Raw genomic sequence first — 21,569 nt, forward strand, 5'->3', positions numbered from 1 at the left:
AGGATTTCACTGACATGTGAGGAGAAGGGAAACAGCCTGGAGGGCTGTGCTGAGGGCAGTGCTAGAGGCTGTGCAGCCTGTCTGAAACCACAGGCTCGTGGGAGGGAAATGCTTGCAGCAAGTGGGGAGACTCGAACAGAGTTGTCTGGGAGAGCCATTTGCCTTCAGCTATCATCTTCAAGGAGACACTGTTTGGGGTTTTTCACACTTTAAGCACAGACCTTCTTTGCATTTTCTTTGTTCTGTGGTTTGTTGTTTGGGTTTGGTGTTTTTTTTAATGTTCTAGATGGACACAGCCAGAGTCTCCATCAGCTCCATCCTGGGGGAGGGGGTGTTCTCTAGGACAGTGGATATCTTTGTGTTAATGGGGTTTTCAAATTCTCTGTGTGGTCTAACACTGTATCCCTTATTGGTGGGAATGTGTCATTTAGATCCTGACTGGGGAGGACTGGAATTCGGTGATGTATGATGGGATCATGGCTTATGGCGGCCCCTCTTTTCCAGGAATGTTGGTCTGTATTTACTTCATCATCCTCTTCATCTGTGGAAACTGTATCCTTTGATGCTACTCTTTTCTGCAAGAGGGGATGAATTAAAACCACTATTTACTTTGTTGTGTCAGAAAATAGTGGATTTCTTACCTCATGTGTTTGCCTTTTCCCTAGGTCTGAATTTTGGCTTTGCACTGCCAAAAGTTAAATAATTTGTTTAATTTTAGCTGGTGCTAAGGCATATTAACAGTTGTAAGAGCCAGCTACATGCCACTTCCACATGCTAGCTTTTATTTAGTATCTTTATGTGTTTAATGTTTTTATTCTTCATTCCCTTTAATTCTCTCATAGGTTTTTCTTTCCTGCCTTCTCTACAAACTAATCTCTGTGTGTTCCTACAGTACCTACTGCATATCTTTTACTTTGATTGCTTTTTTAGTAGTATATTCCATGTGCTTCCATCCAAGCCTTATGTGGAATAAAAATAATGTATAATCTGCAATATACTATATACAAATGCTATAATAGGAGTAACGTATGTTTGACATAATTGATTCATGTCAGATCATATATTAATTCATGTATAAACCAACAGGACCCCTGTTCCATTTCAGTCCCTGCAATCTGTGTGCTCTTCAGACAGAAAATTGTGTGCTCTGTTATCTTCCAGCCTGTGCTGGTCTTGAGTAACTTCAGTTCTCTCTGGCTTCAAGGTGAAGTGAGGGCACTGTACATACCCTAGGAGGCACAAAGCACATTGCATGATGAGGCTGTGAGTGTCTCTTCACAGGAATTTGCATATCACATAGAGCTGCCATTCTGTTCCCCATCTCAGTTTGCTGCAAATTTGTCCATGTTTAGTTTCTGCTTCCCTAATAAATGGCCCTCCTGTGTCAGAGGTGACATTTCCTTTTATATTGATGCTTCTAAAAATCCACCTTGTAGACTCAACCCAGCTCCTCTGGCCTTTGCCCATAATTCAGATCTCTCAAACCCTGTCATTTGACGTTTCAGTTGACCTGCATGCCCTCACTTCAAAGTGAGGTGGTGCAATTCCACTTATCTGAAGGTCAAGGTAGGCAATCTGGCTGACAGCTTAAAAAAAACTCTACAACTTGGATCTCCTTGTGAAAACGTGACACAAATCTGCATGCTGGCTGACTTTGGAGCCTTTAGACCTTGGAGCCCAGGGAGGGGGGATCTCTGTATGTCCAGAATAAGCCTTGAACAGGGTTTGCTTAAAAGTTATCACGGTATAATAAGACCTACACTCAAGAAATTTGTAAAATGACCTTATGGACAGATTTGTAACATGAGATGTGAACACTGACTGGTAAGACAAGAAAACAGTTGTGATTCCATGCCCTTCAGCTACATGGGCATGATGGGCCATGCATGGATTCTGCTGGAAGGTGGCAGAGTTGTCAGCTCAACCCTTCACTGTCCAGACTAAATGAACCTTGGAAACACTCATCAGAGTACTGTGCTTGCTGTCCATAAAATCCACTCGTGTAACCTCAACTGTCAGAAGATGCAAAGCATTCAGGGTTTCTCTTATGTTCAGTGGGATTCTCTGCACAAAGGGAGACACTCTTGGGAAACTGGAAACTAAAATGTAAATCTAGGCTTAGATGTTTTATATGAGCCACTCTGTTGTGAAATTTTGAAAACCCACGAAGTGTGTTATCTGTGTGGAAGGAAGGTGTAGGTTTGTGCATGATGGATATGCAGTTGTGTGAAATGGAAGTTTGGAAAATCCAAGAGATCTGATGACAGGTTGCTAAAACTTTTCAATTAAGAAACCTTTGGTATAATCTTTTTCTGCAGTTTTCAAAGCCCATTTTCTTTAAGTAGCACACAAACAGATATCCTGCTGAATGTATTTTTGGCCATTGCTGTGGACAACCTTGCTGATGCTGAGAGTTTAACATCTGCACAGAAAGAGGAGGAAGAGGAAAAAGAAAGGAAAAAGCTAGCTAGGTAAATCCATTTGCATACACCTATCTGCATACATTCCTGTAATTACACACAGGATATATATATATATATATATGTATGTATATGATGTCTATACACACACGTGTGTATATGTAATATATATAACTTGTCTGTATGTGTATAGATTACATATGTGATTAATGTGATTATAGATGGAATTATGTATATATAAATTTTTATGCAAAGGAATTCTAACCATAAGAAAAGGAAGTGTTGTGAGCTGGGAGTCCCCCCAGCTGCAGTGATGTGAGCAGAGGAAAGGAAGTCTGGGTTACTGATGAGCTTTCAGAGCAGCAGCAGAGACTGAGTGTGAAATGGTGTCAATCCCATTTGAATCTCCCTACTATGTTCCGACTGTTTTGGGCCACGAGGCATATTTTCTGTCATTCCCATGATGAGATTTAGCAGCTTCTTTTTCTTTTGATGCCACATGCTGTTCTTCTCTTGCCAGTTCTTTTAGTGTTTCTGCAGACACTTAGGGGCACAAGCTGGATGAGACGAAGCTTCTCTGTCATTCCCAGCTGCCAGCAGCAGGGAAGCCTCTCCTCACTGGTTATTTCTATTCACTGTCTTCCAGGCTGCTTGGAGGGGATCTCTTGTGTACATCTTTCTGCTTCATCCTGCATGCAACTCAGCAGATTTCCCTCCCTCTAGGGGTGCAGTGAGGGGCAAAACTTTTGTAGGCAACGTAGTTGGAAGTTCGCAAGATATGGGTTGAAAATGGTCCTTGGTCATTGGGTGAACAAAGAGATCTCTGCTGACAGACCTAAAATAGGCATTTGCACAAACACACACACAAACACAGGCGATTGAGAAAGCTGCAAGATAAGGGACACTAAATAAAAATAGATCAGAGTCTCTGCCTTTGCCTGCAGATGAGGACAAGGTGGAGCCACTGGTATGGAAGCTGAACTCAGAATGGAGATTCCAGCCAGCTGATTGTTCTCATGGTGTGTGCTGTACTACATGAAGTTCCTGAAAGGGAAGCAGCTTTCCACCTTTGTAACTCTTCGGTTTTTATCTTGTAAAATTGCTAGGACTGCTAGTCCCGAAAAGAAACAGGAGATGGAAAAAACAGCTGTGGAGGAAGAGACAAAAGAGGAGAAAATTGAGCTGAAATCAATCACTGCTGATGGAGAATCCCCACCTGCTACCAAGGTAAGGTCTGCTGGCAGCCAGCGCTCTCTGTGCAGTGATGGCATGAACAGCTTGGGTTTCTAAGGGAATGAAAACTCTCTGCTTTATCAGACAAAGGCTTTGATGCTTCTCCTTCCATTTCTGTCAGATCAATGTGGATGATTATCAGCCCAACGAAAACGAAGAAAAGAGCCCTTATCCCACAACAGAAGCACCAGGTATACATCTCCTTCCTTCTAGCCCTCACTCAACAGGAGCCCCAGTTGCTAATGCACACAAAGACAAATTGTGGTAGCAGGTATGCTGGAAATGCCTTCATGATGGGGCAGCATGATGTGCTTGCCTGTGTTTGCACAGGTGTGGACGTGGTCCTTTGCAGCCCCTATACTGATCAGTCATGTTTGACTGGGCTCTCTGTGAAGCTCTTTAATGGAAAACACAGAGCTTTACGGAGAATCAAATCGTATAAAAATCTTCCTATTTGAAAATATACATATGACACTGTTTTCAGTGTGCTTTTTCAGTCCTCAGCAGTCAGGGGAGTCTCACAGCAGATAGTCATGAAAGGGAAAGTGCTGAACACCTTTTTGCACTGTTTTCTAATCAAAAAGGACATGACCTTAATACAAGTCTAATGGCATAAGATCTCAGCCTAGGATTTCGAGAAACAAGCTATAGCATTAGGCTGGTTTTCAAGTCAGGTGGGCCTAACTAACTTCATTCTCAGATACTTGAAAGATTGGTTGAAGAAATCTTAGAACTTTTGACAGTGCTCAAGAGATCCTGAATGGGGGTTGGGATTGGAGCTAGTCAGTTCAGCTTCCATTCTTGGAAAAGTGCTGGAACAAAGGATTAAACAAACTATATGGCCGCAAGATAAGGAGATGACTAGCAGCCAACATAGTTTTGCCAAGAGCTAATCACATCAAACCACCCTCATTTTCTTCCAAAAGGAGCTGAAAACACTTGTAGACAGGAGAAAAGAAGTAGATATCATATTCTTTTATTTTTGTAAGGCTTCTGACTGTCTCTTACAAGGCTCTCATAAGCTGACTAGAAAAATATGGTTGAGAGGATCAGGAGAGAAATGATCAGACCCTTTATGGGGAGAGCAGTGGTAGCCCAAGTGAGTTTGTGCAACCCAAAAGCCTGTCTAGAGTTCAGTCCAGTTCATTGTTAATGACCTGAGTGATGGAAGAGGCAATATGCTTATTACATTGGTAGATGACACAAAGCTAGGAAGGACAAGAAGCATGCTGGAGGGCAGCATTAGAATTCAAAGAGCTCCTGAGGTCCTGGATAAATGGTCTAAATGAAATTGAAAGTGCCAGGCTCTACACATAGACAGGAATAAACAATTGACAAATAAAGGATCTTAGGTGACAGTTAGTTAGGTAACAGTCCTTGAGAAAAGGATCTGCATCTTATGATCACAAGCTCAACAGATGCCAGCAACAGTTTGCTGTCTTTGAAAAGGCAAGCAAGTAGTGAGATTTATAAACAGAGAAAGAATGACCCTTTTGTCCAGTTATGGGTTTGTTTTCACTGGTCAGTGAAAGCGAATCAGAGCAAAGCTATTGTTTTACTGTGTTCACCATTGATAAGATCTCCACTGGAATATCATATCCCATTTTGGGTGCTCTGGTTAAGAGAAGTAGGGCTGAATTTGAAGGAGTCTAGAAGAGAATGGAGAAAACAATGCTAGTAGGTAGCAAGAATTAAGATTGAATGAACCTTGGTCATTTGACTTAGGAAGGGCAGGAGAAACATCTTCAAATACAAAGAAGACTTCTACAGGTAGGAGGAGAATTATCTCCACTATGAAGTAACAGATTTAAGATTCACAGCAAAGAGAATTTTCTAATGGTGAGGCTGGAAAAATTCACAGAGACAGCTGTGGAAGCCCAGCATTGCTGAATGTCATTAAGGACAGGTCAGAAAAATGTCTCCCAGAAAAGGCTTAGATATTATAATTAACTGAACCTGGCTTGGCAGAGGCATGAACCAGGGGGCCTTTTGTGATCCTTCCCTGCTCTGCTCTTCCGTGTTTCTGTGCTTATGGAACAGGCTATAAGAGGCCATAAAACACTTTCTCTTCTATTCCATAATTCCTGATAAATAAATGACTGATAATAGGTTGATTTGATAGGGTAAAAAAGGACACAAGAGCTCATTTTGAGGAGATGGACAAGGGCTTCAGAGAAGCAAAATGGAAAACCATTCATTGTATTTGATTGTCAGTCCAAGAAGCCCTCACACATGCTATTCTTGTATTCTTCCATGTTTATAGCCAGTTTATCAGAAATAGGGTGTGGTTCTAACTCTGTGCAGTCCTGCTTTTGCTCTGCCTGAGGCAGATCACTCTGGATTTAATCTTCCCATCACCTCTGTAGGCACAGGCACTTACTGGACACACATCCCCAGTTGCTAAGGGGTTTGTGGGAGTCTTTAGTAAGAAGCACAGATTAAAACAGCTTGATACAGTTTTGTTTCTGTTTCTCAGCTGGCTTGGATTTGCAGACCATTACCTTTTTTTCAAGTGAAGGAACAGTCACCTGAATGTCGATTTTAAGTCTACTGCTGATAGAATTGAGGTTTATTTACTTTCTGTAGATAGCTTAGAAATAATAGCTTACAAATGAACTATGTAACAAAAACCTACACCCACATTTTTTTTTGTCATGCAGCCACGCATAGAGTTAGAGTGAGGAAAATTAAGTGAAAACATTTTTAATGGCTGCCTAGGGATGCCAATCCCTGGCTGAACATAGTTTTGAACACAACCTAAAATTTGAATGGATTATCAGGTTTTCTCCTGTCTCCTACTAGAAATGCAAAAGGACACCATCCTGATCTCTTGCCATTGTACGGCATTAATGCCTTTTCTAAACAGGCCTGTTCCCTGAATTGTTTATCAATTCTTTGTGAAGAGTGAAGATGATCTCTAACAGCTCACAAAATCCACATTTGGACTTCATGGAAGCCAACCATAAGGCTCAGATGCAGTAAGGTTTTGTAAACCCCTTATTAGATCAGATTTACCACAGTCATCTGTTCCACTCTGCTGGATCAAGCCCAGAAACACCAAGGCACTCTCAGAGCTGATGTGACAGGTCACCTCTGCCTCGTGCAGTTGGCTTTGGAAAGCAAGGCCTCAAGGCTTCCCCCAGCACTGGCAAGCAAGAATTTCCCAGTCCCCACCCATACACCCGTCCAGTTCCCTTGTGCACATCTGAGCAGTCCAGAATCCTTCTGCTGGTTGCTGACCAGTCTGGCTGTGCTGCAGGAGATGCTGTGCAGCCATATCCAGCCCAGCTGGGAGCACCTTTTCCTGCAGCTTGCACACGGATCCATTTTCAGCTGTGCTCTAAGTGAAACATCCTGTTGCTTCCTAGATGCAGCCAGTTGGTTCTACCTATTTCCTCTTTATGATTTAAGCTGTCAGTGCCTGTGGCACTTCCCATGACTGTCCATCCTCTGAAAACGTCATTCACCCTAATTCAGTGTTCAGAAACCATTTGGATTGGTCGCTTCATTTGTTTTTCCTAACAAGGGAGGGTCTTTCCTAACCTACCTTGCTCCTTCTCTGATTTGTTTCTGCTCCTTCAGCCAGTTTTCTCAATAACCCCTCCCGACTCTGTTTGCCACACAGTGTTGCTCCTTGGCCCCAGAACACTTGCAGCTCCTTAGATCACCTAGCCTCTTTTTCAGAAGGACAGACTAGTTGTCCCAGAGATTTGTGTACACTAGAAGGATTATGATGATGATATGTTTATTACAGGAAGACAGGGAGCTAGTCTTGCAGTCTAGTACAGAAATAGACAAAGAATTCAGAATGTCAAATGAAGGTAAATCTTGGGATGATTCATGGGAGCTTGAAGCAAAATAATGTCCTTATACGAGAGTTCTGGTCTTTGTACAGTCAAAAAAAAACCTCCCCATCATCGAATTTCTCACTGATATTGCACTGTAGCCCGTTTGTGCTTGTCCCCACAGCCAAAGCGCATTTGCTTCTACAAATGTGAGCAGCTGTGCTGCTTCTATATGGAGGCAGATAGCATGGGTGGTGACCTGGGATGAGGCTGGAATCACGTTATTCTTTGTGAATTTGGCCCTCAGTGTTTCCTTTCTCCTGTGTCCTGGACTCTAAGTGAAAAGTAGAACATTACTCTTTATTTATGGCAGAGGAACTGAATGTGTTTTTCAGTCTGAAGGTATTTGGTTCCCAGAGTCATTAATACATTTCTTGCTGTATGGCAGACACGAGAAGAAGAGGAGAGGAACAATGTTCTTTATGGTCTTCATGGGGCTGATTCTTCTGCTGAGTGTCGATTTTCCAGAGGCATTGTTCCATGCCCATTTAAAAGTGTATTTTAAGCATCCCTCTGAGAAATAAAAGAAGAATGATCTCACATTGAAGGCACAGAGCAGGAACCCAGAATACTCTTCTTAAGTAAGAGATTCAAATATCCCACATGATCCCAGGCATTGGTTTTCTGGCCTGTTAAGAAAAAGAATTTGCTTACCTCACTTTTTGTCAGCCTACTCTGAAATCTACAGATAAAAGGTGCAAGTGCAAAATATGGTTATATTACATAAACATGAGTATTAACATTAACACCTGTTTTACAAGTCCTATGCAAAAAAGTAGTTCTGAAAGATGTTTCTTCAACTAACACAGCCTGTAGAAAGAGTATTATGAAGTATATTACACATAAAATTGAGCTGTTAAAAAACAGACTGACTTAAAAAGTACAGACTCCATGTACCAGCTCAAACATTTATGCAATGATCTATCAAGAGAATTTGAGCTGAACTCTTGGTACTGGAAGTGTAAAGAAAGAATCCTATTTGCATGTAATAATGGCCTGCATTCAAAAAGGGCATTTTTCTCCTCTCTCTGTTATCTAGATCAGGATCTGTGCTGATTCATCTGCTCTTTCTGATGTGTCCTGTAACCAGATCAAGTACAGTACCTCACCCTAAAGGAACACCATTCTGGGAACTTATCTCTCTTTATGGACTCAAGATGAACCTTTCAATTAGAGTTTCCTCCTTTGCAGTGCCTGGAAGATGAATCAGTTTTATCAAACTTGTCAGGCTCCTTTCTTAAAGATTTTTCCTGTCTTGTTGATTAAGTGAAAGGATTGGGATCTTTGAAATAGCAAAATCCTATCATGTCATTTACAAAACAACATCTGACTTCAGCAGGTAGAAGAAATCCTCAAAGGTGGAAGCTTCTCTTTCACGTAGCACTTAGCCTTCATCTCTCATTTTCTATCTTGGGGTTGCTCACTGATCTGCCTGGAGATGTACTCCATAAGTGTCAGGTTTGAGAGACTCAGCCTCCCACCTTTCTAATCTTCCCCCCACTAAATTTTAAAAGGGGACAATTTTAAGGCTTTCTGATCAGTGTAAGTCAGTGTGCATATGCTCACTGTTTGTTCTGGGGCATACATGTGCTCGTCCAGACATGGTTCCAGATGTGGCAGCAGCTCCATGGAGATCCTCACAAATAGAGAAAAACAATCTTGAAGAACTGGAGGACTGGTCAGAATAAAAAAAAAAAAAAATGCCCTTCAGTAAGGATGAAGTCTAAGTGCCCCTTTTGGGAACAGTGAGCAGCAGGAGTGCAGAGGAGGGAGTGACAGACCAGACTGTTGCTCTGTGGTAAATAATCTGTGCTTTGTGCATATCAGACACTGATGGCAAATTAATGCCAAAGTTTAATGAAACATCTCCAAGGAGGACGTTTAACAGGAAGATAGTATTACAAGATATAAGAAGTAATCTAGCCCTCCTCTGCAGCAGTGAAACCTCAAGCTGCAGGTTAATCCTGCGGATAATCTGGAAGCAAGGAGGAAGAATAATCAGAGACCTGGGGGACACAGCACCTCAGGAAAGGCTGCTGCTGTTTTGCTCTAGGAACCAGATACTGTCCCAGAGGCATAATAGTGGTCCTCAAGTGTGCAAAAGCTTTCTGCTAGAGGAAGGCGATTTTTAATTTTCTGTGTCCATGGAAAATAAGAAAACAGAAAATGGATCTAGACCACAGCAAGAAAGATTCAAATGAGTCATTAGAAGTAGCCTTTTCATTTGTTTTTTGCAGAAGGGACTGTGAAGCATCTGAGGAGAGTGTTGTGGGAATATCGTAGGTTTTCCAGCACTAATGGTTTTATAGAGAGGCGAGATCAATGTCTGCCAGGGTGAGCCCTGGGTAAAGGGCACTGCCTCGAAGGAAGGAAGGGCAAGGAGCCTCAAGCTTTCAGCATCCTGTTTTAATGGTCCTTAGCTTTTAGCTTTAATTATGACAGAGGCAAATGCCCCAGCGCTTCGGAATGGGTTGTATTGTGCATTAAAAGACAAAAATGCTCCTTGCAGCAGAGGAAGATGAGGAAGAACCAGAGATGCCTGTTGGCCCTCGACCTCGCCCGATGTCTGAGCTCCACCTCAAGGAAAAGGCTGTGCCCATGCCTGATGCCAGTGCTTTTTTCATCTTCAGTCCTAACAACAGGTATTTAAAAGATCGGTTAGCCAGAAGAAGGAGGTGAAGAGCAGGTACCCCTTTCACGTTGGGCCCCAATAGTTACGAGGTGCAGAGCTCCCTTTCAGCAGTTCATACCAGAAGGCTCCTTTGACCCTATCTCCTTTAAGGCATGAAATCCTCAGGAAACCACAACTGTAGGGAGTGCCATGAAAATATTCAATGGGAGCCCATGGCACGTGCAAGGCTGATTGAAGAGACAAGTCATGAAAACTTCAGAAGTAAGGGAGGCAGAGGCGAGTCAGTAGCTGGAATTCCCCATCATATTCAGGTCCAAATTGCAGGAGAGCCACCATGCAATCCATCAAGCGGGAGGTAGCAGCTTCCTGTCCTAAGGGCTGCTCAAAATCCACTCCCAGCAGGGAGTTCATGTGTCTCTGCTCACTGCTGCACATCAAGAATGAGCATAAAAGAAGAAATGAGAGGAGGAGGAGGAGAGTCCATAGCTCTGAGGGGAGCCTGGGAAGAGCAATTCTTCCCTCACTCTTTTCCCACGGGCTCCTGCAATGCAGCTTCACATTGTCACACCTGCCTGTCCAAAACAGACGTGCAGGACCTCTGGGTGGGTGCAGGGCTGGTAGGACACAGGTGAGTTTGTCTTTGCAAGGGTGCAGCAATGAGCTCACTGCCCAATGGTCTGTGCAGCACCCTGCATTCCAGTATCTCTCCTAAGGACTTGGCCTCCAAACGCAGCCCCAGAGGAAGGCAGGGCTGTGCCTGCTAATTCAGAGCCAGTTTTCTCCCAGCAGAGCTTGTGCCACTCCTCCTTGGGTATGTGTAACAGGGAGGGACTGAGGATGGCTGGGGCTCATGGGCTGTAATGCTAGCTGTGCCACCCACCCCCTGTCATTTGGAGAACTAAATTAACCTCTGCAGTCATCTGTAAAATTGCTATAATAGGGACTTGGAGCCCTAACAGCCAAGAGTAGAGCTAAATAGATTAATGAAGTGCCTGTAGAATTGTGCACAGAGCTATTATGGGGTTTAACTCCTCACAGCCTGCTACCAGCATATGGAAGGTGGTGTAATGGTCTCCAGTAAGCAAGTTTGATGGGACACTGCTCCTTCTTTACCTGCTTGTTTGAAGCAAGTGGGCTTATGTTCAGCACGCAACCTGCATGGCACAATGTCTCTCAGAAGTAATTTGCTGATGCCAGCCTGCCCTATAACCATTTGGCCAGGCCTGTACCCTGTTAGCAAGGTAGATCCCCCCATAGCTCCTGTTAAGTGACACTCCTGTCCCAGCTCAGGACACTGGCACCCTAAAGCCTGTTTCTGCTGCTTTGCTCCTAAATGAATCAGGAATGGTTCTGTAAATGAAAGCAAGGGCTATAGTTCTGGGCTGGCAGGTTTCAGACCACATGGAAATCACAAAAAGCTCTGTCAGGAGGGAGTGACTGTTCTCCATCCAAACACACCGAGTGTGAGTCCTGTGTGATGTGGAGAGCCAGCATTACCCTGCACAGGTTGTCCCTGTGCTGGAGCAGAGGGAAGGTGCTCTGCAGGGCAATCCTCTGGTCCTGCTGGCAGAAAAGGAGGGGGGAAATATTTCCCAGGTCTTGGTGTTCTTTGAGAGATAAAGTCGTGCCTCTCCTCTCTCTTGCAGGTTTCGTGTCCACTGCCATCGAATCGTTAACGATAACATTTTCACCAACCTGATCCTATTTTTCATCTTGCTCAGCAGCATCTCCCTGGCAGCTGAGGACCCCGTGCGACACCTCTCCTTTAGGAACCAAGTATGCTTCACATCCTCCTTCCCTCGCTGGGTATTGCAAGTGTGGTATGAGCAGATCATGAGCTGAAGCCAGGAAAGGCAGAAGAGGCTGCATCAGAGGCTTTGGGAGTGCCTGTCTTCCATGATTTCTGCCTTTTGTAGGCTGCGTGTGAAATCATTAGGTTTTGCAGGAAACATGAGTCAGTGCAGGATTTGGCCTCTAGTTCACTTCAGAAGTGTGTGCAGGGAAAGGAGGAACAGGAGGCTGAAGCAAAATTGTTCTTCCCTGGGATTAAAGCGTTAGAAATGAGCTGCAGAAACAGTGATTGGGATACAGATAATTCAATTTTGAGGAATTTTCGGGTGCCTGTGGGACCATTTGTTCTGCTGCCACATGCTGCCTTTTGAACTAAAAAGCCCAGGGCCTGATTTCTATTTTATTCTCACTGGGGTAAATTTGGAGTAACATTCTTGAGTTTGATGCAGTCACTTTGAGGAAAATTGATGTCATCAAGGTTAGAATCAGACTATTGAACACAGGCTGCAAAGCTATCATCAAATTTGAGATAACCCTCAAAAAATATGCTGTGCTCATCTCCTTACCTGCCTGAGGGGAGAAGAGGAATGCATTCAGCACAGAGATACATTCTCACCCTCTTTCCTGACCTTTTGAAATGTTCAGTGCTCCCTTAACTTTGCCAGTGGTTGTGCCATTAGTCAGGGGTCATGGCAGGAAAATGAAGGGTCAGCAGACATATGCAAGATGTCTGATTTCTGGTGTCCACAGTGGCATTTTGGTGCCTTGATGCCTGAAGAGTTTGCAAGGATTGAAGAGTAGGATGTTTTTTTCTTGTTTAATAATAAAACCTTAATTTAATGCTCCCTGACATATCCTGGCCTGAGCATGCACTAGAATACATATGTGCATGCAGAGAAGGTGTTAATGGAAGTTTATGCCTGAGAATTTCTCAGAGGGGCTTTGCATTTTGTCCTGAAGGAGGATGCTAAATAATCCAGTCAAACCTGTGCCACCAATAACCCACTTGTGCACAAATGAGGGTGCCCACCACGTAGGGATAACTGAATGCCAATATGTATCAGTGCTGCAGCATGTCAGCTGGCAGATGGGCTCCTGACATGCCACAGAAACTGTCTCAGAGTCTGCAGCTGAGAGATTTAAATGAGAGGGGGAAAAAAGAGTCAGAGCAGGTTGTCCTGGATTAAAGAGCTGAAGGTTTGAGGCAAAGCATTGTTTTGTGTATTTGAAGCCACTGGTGCTGCATGAATATCTGTGTTTAATTTTTGCAGGTACAGATGTTTAAAAGGTATCACACAAGGGGACACTGACAAGATGTGTGGGTTGCAAATGTGGCCTGCCTTTGCACTGTGACAGTAGAACAGTAGGATTGTGTCCTCCCCTGTGCCCACACGGAGGCCTGGGAGGAGAAGGAAGAAAGCAAGCTGAAAGCAAAGCTGCCTCTGCCTTCACTCAGCACGAGCCTGTGCACAAGGACTCGTGCAGACTGGGGATGCTGCTGGCACAGACTATCCCAGAGCAGGAAGACAGAGCCCAGCAAGGGCTAGCAAAGAGGCTTGGGCTGCTTCTTTCCTGGGGCAGGCTGTGTCTTTCTTGTGTCACACAGGGCTCAGGCAGTGTTTGGAAGTGCCAGCCCAGTCCGATCAAACAGACTTTGAAGTCCAAATCCAAGCACAGGCTCACAATATTCTCCTGTTTGCACCTTGGCAAGGTGCTCCTTCATTTTAATATATTCTAGAGCAAGTTCATGTTTAGATAATAATAAACATGCCAGCTGAGAAATGGAACTTCCTGCACAGGTGGGGCCGTGGCCAACTTCATTAGGCATTATTTCATCTGTGAGGGGCATCTTTGCTAGCTGCAGATTCACCAGTGTGTTCTAGCTCCTTTGCAGCACTCTGGTGAGGTAAAGCAGCGACAGGTACAGCTTAATCATTCATTTAATCAAGTTTACAGCTTCTTTATGTTGGTGGAGTCATGCAAAGCAGCCAGAGAGTACCCATGAATCTGGCCCATTGATTATAAAATTATTCCATTGATAAAATAATCAAATGTCAGGACTTACAAAGCAACATGGCAAAAGGATATTTCCAGTCATAATGTATGTAAATTAATACAGGTTGAAATTGAGGTCTGTCCCCCTTGAAGTGGCCCTTTTTAAATTCTCTAAGCAGCAAAACTTGATAGAGCCCAAGACAGCCTTGAGAAGAATTTGGGATTAAAAATTGAGCAGTGACCTGAAGACTTTTGAGTTATATGGTAGCAGTAAGTGATACATCTCCCCATTTGACATGCAGTGTCTGTAAATCAGTCCAGATTTGGATTATGCTTAAATAGTGCAATGTAAAATGACCCTGGAATTTGCAGTAGCTGCCCCACTGCATACCAAGCTCTAAGAATTTAGCCACTTATAAATCTGAGTGAGGATACAGGCACTAAGATACAATAAACGCCTGTGGGATGGGAGAAGGCAGTTTCCTGTTTTATGTTGGTTAGTGTTTTAGCAGCAAAGGTCTAAATTTCATAAATTATCCGTTTTCTACAGCTTCCACTTACTGGCCTTCTGGTTTAGAACTTGATTATGGTAAAACAACAGTAAACCATGGGCATGATGCTTTTGATATTCAACATTTGTAGTGTAGGCAGCACTAAAGTGGCCTGGGATGTTGAAATATATTGGAAACAAAGAGAGCTCAATTCTGGTCCCATAAGTCAAGGAGAAAGTTCCCATTTACTGTGGGATGCCAACTGATTGGCAGTGAAGGACATTCCTGTCCTTGATGCCGATACTTTGAAAGCTCCTTTACACTTCCAGACTTCTCATTGCCTCCTGTGATGCCCCAGGGGCACTGTCTGTGGTCTGCTGTGCATGCCATGGGTATCTCCATCCCCAGGTCTATGTTCCTGGGAATGGGGGCTTGTTATTCGGGATGTAAATAGAAAGATTCGAGATCTAGTTAGGCACCTTTAGCAAATGACCAAATTCTGGTTGCAATACAAGTGCTGAGATTCTGGTCAATTAGCAGGGTCTTTGTTATTCATCCTAATCCAGAGCAATTTGGGATAGAGAAAAAAAGAATAGCTAGAGTATGAATTTGCAGTTCGCTTTTCTTTCTTTGAGAGAGGCACAGGACAAGACTGAATGGAAGCTAATAAGGAGGAATCTCACGTTTTCCACTGAGAGACCAGGCTTTCTTTGTGTTCTCAGTTTGGAATCCTATTTGGGAAAACCCTTGAATGTTCTCGATGAGATTTAAAAAAGAAAAAAAAAAAATCCTGTAGCAACCAAAAAGTTATTTTGCCTCTGTAGTGCTCATGGGATTGTAACTCAGGAAAGATTTCATGTAATGTGTTTCTTGTCCTCTGTGCCAGGACCTTCACTGCATTCAACAGGACATTGTTACAAAACCATTCCCCATAGAGTTGTCCCCATTCCCTTGTGAAAAGAACATATGTATTTAATTTTGAACTGTGATTTCCCATTCAAGTGATCAGTCACTGACCTACCCTCCCCGCTCCTATCCCCTTTTGTTTTTACAGATTCTCTTTTATTTTGATATAGTTTTTACTGTCATTTTCACCATTGAAATTGCTCTGAAGGTAAAGTGCCCATCTTCCCTCCCATGACTTGCTCACAAGCTTTCTAGTTTTCTGCCAGTCTCTGTTGCTAACACACACTCCTGTTTGTTCCTGGGTCACGCTCAGTACCACTAACCCAATTGTGCTTGTTTTTCAGATCCTAGGCAATGCAGACTATGTCTTCACTAGTATCTTTACATTAGAAATTATTCTTAAGGTAACCGATCTGAGAAATACACTTGTTTTCTCCTTTTCTTTCTTTCTTTCTTTTTTTCTTTCACTCTTTCTCTCTTTTGCTCTTTCTCTCCCTCGCTCTTTTCTTTTTTTTTTTTTTTTTTTTTTTTTGTAACCCCATTACTATCTCTTCTCCAAGGGTTGTTTTTCTTTTGATTTTGACGTTTCGGTAGTTGCTTAAAAAGTCTCCTGGGAAATTTGGATATTCAAACTTGTAATTGAGGGCCTATAACAAAACAATGCTTTCCAGGGGAATTGCAACAAAAGGGTGCAATGGTGGGAAATGTAAGAGAGGACCAAGAAAAAGGCCATTCCCTCATAAATTTCTCCCTCTACCCTGGCCAGTCTTTCCCAAACAGGACTTTTCTGCTCTGCAAGAACCTCTGAATACACACACCTCTTACACAGGCTACACCCAAAGAGAAGGTCTCTGTTCTGAAGAAACCAGCCCAAAGGGTGACTGACAACTTCTGTGAGCTTACAGGCTGCACATCCAAGTAGGAGGCAGGGAGCACAGTGCAAAAGCTCACTTTTTAGGTGTAGAGAGAGAACCAAGAGTACAAACCACTGAAACACCAAGGACAGTAGCTGCCAATGAAAATTATTGCATCAAAACCCAGCTTCCTGTTTCCCAGGAATGTGCTCAATACCAAGGGGAATGCGCAGGAGAATGGTTTAGCTTGGAAGAAAACAAAAATAGGCTGCCTTGTTCTTAACTCTAATTTTCCCAAATTGGTAGGCTAATAATTTAAATAACAGTAATTGAGCAAAGTTCTGGCTTTCTAAATGCTAGGTTCACTTGGCAGCTGGGTTTTTTTTCTCAGCAAGCTAGCTCTAAGTGCTGGCAGGCAGTGCCTTGGAGCTGCTCAAACTTTGCAGCTCAAGACCCTAATAACAGTATCTACATGGAAGGCTGGCAAGCAGGGTGGCCCCTGCATATTTTTGCAGAGAAATGTGCTTTTTTTGATATGCCTTGAAATTACCAAAGCCATAATGTTCTCCAGGGAGATGTAGGCATTAAGCCTGTGTGCAGTTTGCATCTGTGTTTACACAGTAACTCTGAACGTGCACAGATCACATGGCAGATCCAAAAGGCCTGTCAAGAAAAGGAAAACATCCCAACAGCAACACTGAAAAATGAAAGGACAGCTCAAGGCACCTGTTTGGACTCACTAATTCTGCTCCCTCTGAAGGAAGCTGTAACTCTCCTGGTGACTTCAGTGTTAGCAGAGCATAACCCAGCCCATTGGCCCGCTGCTCTGCTCTCATCAGGGGAGTACCTGCAGAGTTCCTGAGCCTTCCCCAGGTCCTCCTGTCAACTTGGGTGATTTATGACAACATCCCCAGGTATTCTCTAAGTTCAAGTGGGAAAGCAGTGCGAGGACCCTAAGTTTAAGTCACAAATAGCTTGGTTTCTCGGTGCATGTTTCTCTGCTGCCTTGCACTGGGCACAATGTTTTGCAGAACAGCAAAGTTAATGTAAATGGTAAAAAAAAAGAAAAAGAATGAGTGGCCATGGGATATTCAAGGCTGCAGAGAAACCAGCTTCATGTGCCCTCGTGTTGGTGATAACACTACCTGCATTCAGGTCAATATGGGCAAGGTGACTGCCAAGGTTTTTTAATTGGCATCCGAAAAGGCTGTAACTTGTTTAATGCTCCAGATAGGAGGCAAATATAGATTATAAATGCCCTGAGAGTCTCTTCTGAGATGACAAAATCTCTCAACAGGCTTGAGAGAACCACAGTTTGTATAGAACCTAAACTCAGCAGAGCTTCCCCTCCTGATTTCAATGGTGTCTTTCTTTCAAGATTGCCATACAAAATCTAACCAGTAAAGGGCATCTTTACCACCTTTGTTATGGCAAGAACCCCTCCTCCCTTCCCAGCTGAATGTGTCTATAAGTATAAATTCTAAGCCAAGACCAGAGTTTATACTTCCTCCCCCTCTACTTTCTGTCTGATTGATAGTCAGTTCCCTGATGTCATGGATGTTTGGTGAAGAAAATAATCTGATATACCATGTGCCCTTCCACCCTGCTCTGAATAGAGTTGCCACAGGCTGGAAACCTCCAGCCAATATGCCACCCTGAGCTACTGGTAGGAGCCAGAAAACTCCAGTTTGACTTTCCAGTTCACACTTGTCAGCTGGGAGTCTGGCTACAGCTCATCACTGAGCAACAGTCTCATGGTGTCTGCCTCAGGTTACTGTAGACACCTAACTTAGATGAGGTTCAGAGGACCAGACTTAGAAGCCTGTATTCCTGGATGGGAATGAGAATTCTTAAGGAAGGAACATTAGCAGTTGTGGGGATGGGGTTTCTTCAAAGCAGCTGCATTAGATCACTCACCGAGTCTAAGGTAGGTGGTACAAATACTCCATCACCTCACCCTCCTGAACTGTGCCAGGCTCGTTTAGTCCCAGTCTGGTACAGAGACCAGTCTAAACTTCTCTGTTTACACTGTCACTTGATCCAGCTCTGGAGCTGTGACATCCTCCTCAAAGCCAGCAGGTATTCAATACCCTTCATACCCTGGCACGGCAGAGCCTCCCTTGCCAAACCATTTAACTATTTTTCCTCCCTCTGCCTGGTTAATTATAATGATTACCTCCACAAAGAAATTACTCTGTTTCAAGGAATATAGCCTTGGGCTTTGTCAGGAAAACTAAGGGGAAAATACAACTCCATCTAGAGTAAGAATGAATGAAGATGGGTAGGAAAAAGGATATGGGATTGAGCTGAACAGAAGGAGCAAGTTGAAGAGAGCAGTAATTTCTCCTGTCGTTTCAGTTCAGCTCTAAAGCATCAAATCCTAAGGGATTCTGGTTTTCCTTCACAAAGGGAAGAGTGATCAACTGTCCACTGCAGCTGGTCTAAGTACTGAAAAGAATTACAGAAGAGCCCGTTTTATTTTATATTTTTTACTCCATTTTGCTAAAGGGGCCTTTATATGATACAAGTGCCCTCTGTCACTGAAGAAAAAGGGAAAAGCATGTGATTGCAAAGAGTAGTTTTTGCAAACAGTCATTCTGCTGCTTTGCTAATTCTAAATGTTATTTACTCAGTGCACTCAAAGTGCATATTTTCCCCGCTTTCTTTATTTAGGCCTTTCATAGTTATCTTGCTGTCTTTTTCACTCTCTTTTCTTTCCATGGGGGCTCAACTCCTTTGGGGTCTGTGGGTAAATTGTCTGCCATCTTAGAAATACTGCCCCCTCCCCAGTTATACACTCTGAGCATCACCAGGTGGGGTTTGGTTCCTGGGCAGCTGCTGATGGCGAAGTGTGTTTGTGTCTCCGTGTGCCTCCCTGCAGATGACCGCATACGGGGCTTTCCTCCACAAGGGCTCCTTCTGCAGGAACTATTTCAACATCTTAGACCTGCTGGTGGTCAGCGTTTCTCTCATCTCCTTTGGGATCCAGTGAGTGAGCTATTTCCAACTGGCTGCTTTTGGGGGTGGTTGTAGGGCTGGGCTGGGAGGGATGGCTCAGGCTCGTTGTCTCATCTGGGTAAGATTTTCCTCATGAGCCTGTTGTGTTCATGAGGTGTTTTTCTCAGATGATTCAAGACCATTAAAATTCAGCCTCAAGAGAGGAGGTAGTAACTGGGAAATGCTACTCTGGTGACCTGGAAGGGGGAATCTTTCTGAAAGAGCAAATGAGAACAAAGAATGGGTGTATTGGGAATCACAACACTTAGCTTTGTTCCAAGGCCTTTGTTTCGGTTCAGGACAGTTCAGTGACTTATGGTTCACTCCTAGACCTATCATAACTTCTTTGGAAAATGGGGTGATAATGTTTTCCTACTTCCTAGGATGTTGTGAGTCTTAGTCAATGGAAGGCCACCAAGCACTTGAAGAGTTTTGTGAGAATATTCAGAGTGGTGGTGGCTGATCTGTTTCTGTCATGCAGTTTTCTTTTGGTTCATCTGTTAATTTGCTTAATAAGTTTACAGATTTACCCAACTATGTGTTGGGTAGGAAGTTTCCTAATTAGTTTCACATCTGATAAGAAGCAAGCTCCCAGTTGTTACCATTACAGGTTAGCAGCTCACCCATGTTGCACACTAAGTCAAGCAGGAGAATTTGTAAGATCCACTGGGCTTTCAGTCAAGGTCTTAAGAATGGCACAGTTCTTATTTTGACCTGCTGTTTCTTTCTTACAGACCTAATTCAGACTCTTGGTATGTTAACATAGAAACTGTTCCCAGAATCAATAGGAGAACATGATGTCGTTGAGCACCAGGAAGATTCTCAGTCAGGGTTTCAGTCTTGGAAGGTGCAGAGAGCTCTGCTGCAGTAGATAGTTGTGTTCAGTACTTAAAAGTGAGCACAAAAGTCATCCTCATCAATTCAGTGGGAGTTTTCACATCCTTAAATTTATGCACACACTTAAATTATTTGTGGGTTCAGGGGCCAAACACACTGTAGGATCAAAATCCGAGTGGATAATATACCTTTATTGCTGGAGTCTCCTGGATTTTTCACTCTTCTATGAATATTTCAATGGAGTGCTTCTTTGAGCCTTACCTGAAAATGCCTTGATAATGACTACATCTTGGCACAATTCCTATATCATGGGTATCTACAGAGTCCATTTGCCCTGCTCTAAAAATATACCTTGCCCATGTTCCATTCCCCTGTCATTAATCCAGCAGAGATGATGAAAGCCAGAACAAGAAGCAGGACCTCTGAAGGTAGCATGAGAGATTGGTTTCCTTACCCCTGAAGTGCTATGGCAAGGAGTTGACTAAACACCTCAGGCAGGCTAAGGCTGTGCAGAATTCCAAGACCTGCCCTTGCAGCACACTCCCTGCAGTGCTGTATCTCTCAAACCTTCCAATGCTCTCTTCCAGGTCCAGTGCCATTAACGTGGTGAAGATCCTGCGTGTTCTGCGGGTCCTTAGGCCCCTGAGGGCCATCAACAGAGCCAAAGGACTAAAGGTTAGATAAGTCCCAGTGCATTCTATAAACTATAAATTCAGGTTATTTCAGGCTACATGGACTTTTGCAGTGGCTCAAGTAATGTTTCAGCAGAATCACAGTATGGCTGAGGTTGAAAGGGACCTGCTCAAGCAGGGCCACTGAGAACAGGTTGCCCAGGCTTTAGAGTACCTCCAAGGAGAGAAACTCTACAACTTCTCTGGACAACCTGTTCCAATGCTCAGTCACCCTGACAGTAAAAGTGTTTCTCAATGTTCAGATGAACCTACTCTGTGTCAGTTTGTGCCTGTTGTCCTGTCAGTGGGAGCCACTGAAAAGAGCCTGGCTCTGCCTCCTCTGCATCCTCCCTTCAGCCATTTATCTACATTGACCAGGTTCCCCTGAGCCTCCTCTTAGACAAACAGACCCAGCTCTCTCAGCCTTTTCTCCCAGGACACAGGCTCCAATCCCTTAAGACATCTTTGTGACTCTTTGCTGGACTTCCTCCAGTATGTCCATGGTTCTCTTGTACTGAGGAGCCGGAACTGGACCAGTACAACAGGCACAGTCTCACCAGTGCTGAGTAAAGAGGAAGAATCACCTCTTTCAGCTTGCTAAAAGTTCTTTGCCTAATGCAGCCCAGGATGCCACTTGCCATCTTTGTAGCAAGGGCTCATATTCAACTTTGTGTCCACCACGCTTGCCAGGTCCTTTTCTGACACGCTGCTTTTGAGCTGAATGGCCCCATCAGCACAGAGGTGAAATTATGTGGTTTTCTAGGGTTACAGATGGGCCCACAACCCTAAACACAACCTCTCTGTATTAGATAAGCTGCTTCCTATGTGCTGGTGGGTGCCCAGCTATGTGGAAAGTTTCAGAGAGCTGAGTTCTGGTACTTTTCTATCCCTTTCTGC

General features: G+C 43.7%; 1 protein-coding gene across 1 annotated transcript in view; it reads left to right on the top strand.

Annotated features, from left to right (window-relative positions):
* CACNA1C (calcium voltage-gated channel subunit alpha1 C) overlaps positions 1-21,569 on the top strand; it is a gene marked incomplete at both ends in the record, with an annotated part of 458,232 nt that overhangs the window by 363,059 nt on the left and 73,604 nt on the right. The window contains 10 exons of the mRNA XM_082279808.1: positions 432-552; positions 2,357-2,471; positions 3,527-3,647; positions 3,775-3,844; positions 10,008-10,140; positions 11,777-11,906; positions 15,462-15,521; positions 15,658-15,717; positions 19,049-19,155; positions 20,589-20,676. Of these exons, the coding sequence (XP_082135934.1) occupies positions 432-552; positions 2,357-2,471; positions 3,527-3,647; positions 3,775-3,844; positions 10,008-10,140; positions 11,777-11,906; positions 15,462-15,521; positions 15,658-15,717; positions 19,049-19,155; positions 20,589-20,676 (1,005 nt within the window). The remainder of the gene's footprint in view (positions 1-431; positions 553-2,356; positions 2,472-3,526; positions 3,648-3,774; positions 3,845-10,007; positions 10,141-11,776; positions 11,907-15,461; positions 15,522-15,657; positions 15,718-19,048; positions 19,156-20,588; positions 20,677-21,569) is intronic.

The sequence above is a fragment of the Coloeus monedula genome (genome assembly GCF_965178545.1).
Source record: "Coloeus monedula genome assembly, chromosome: 4".
NCBI classification, from domain to species: Eukaryota; Metazoa; Chordata; class Aves; order Passeriformes; family Corvidae; genus Coloeus; species Coloeus monedula.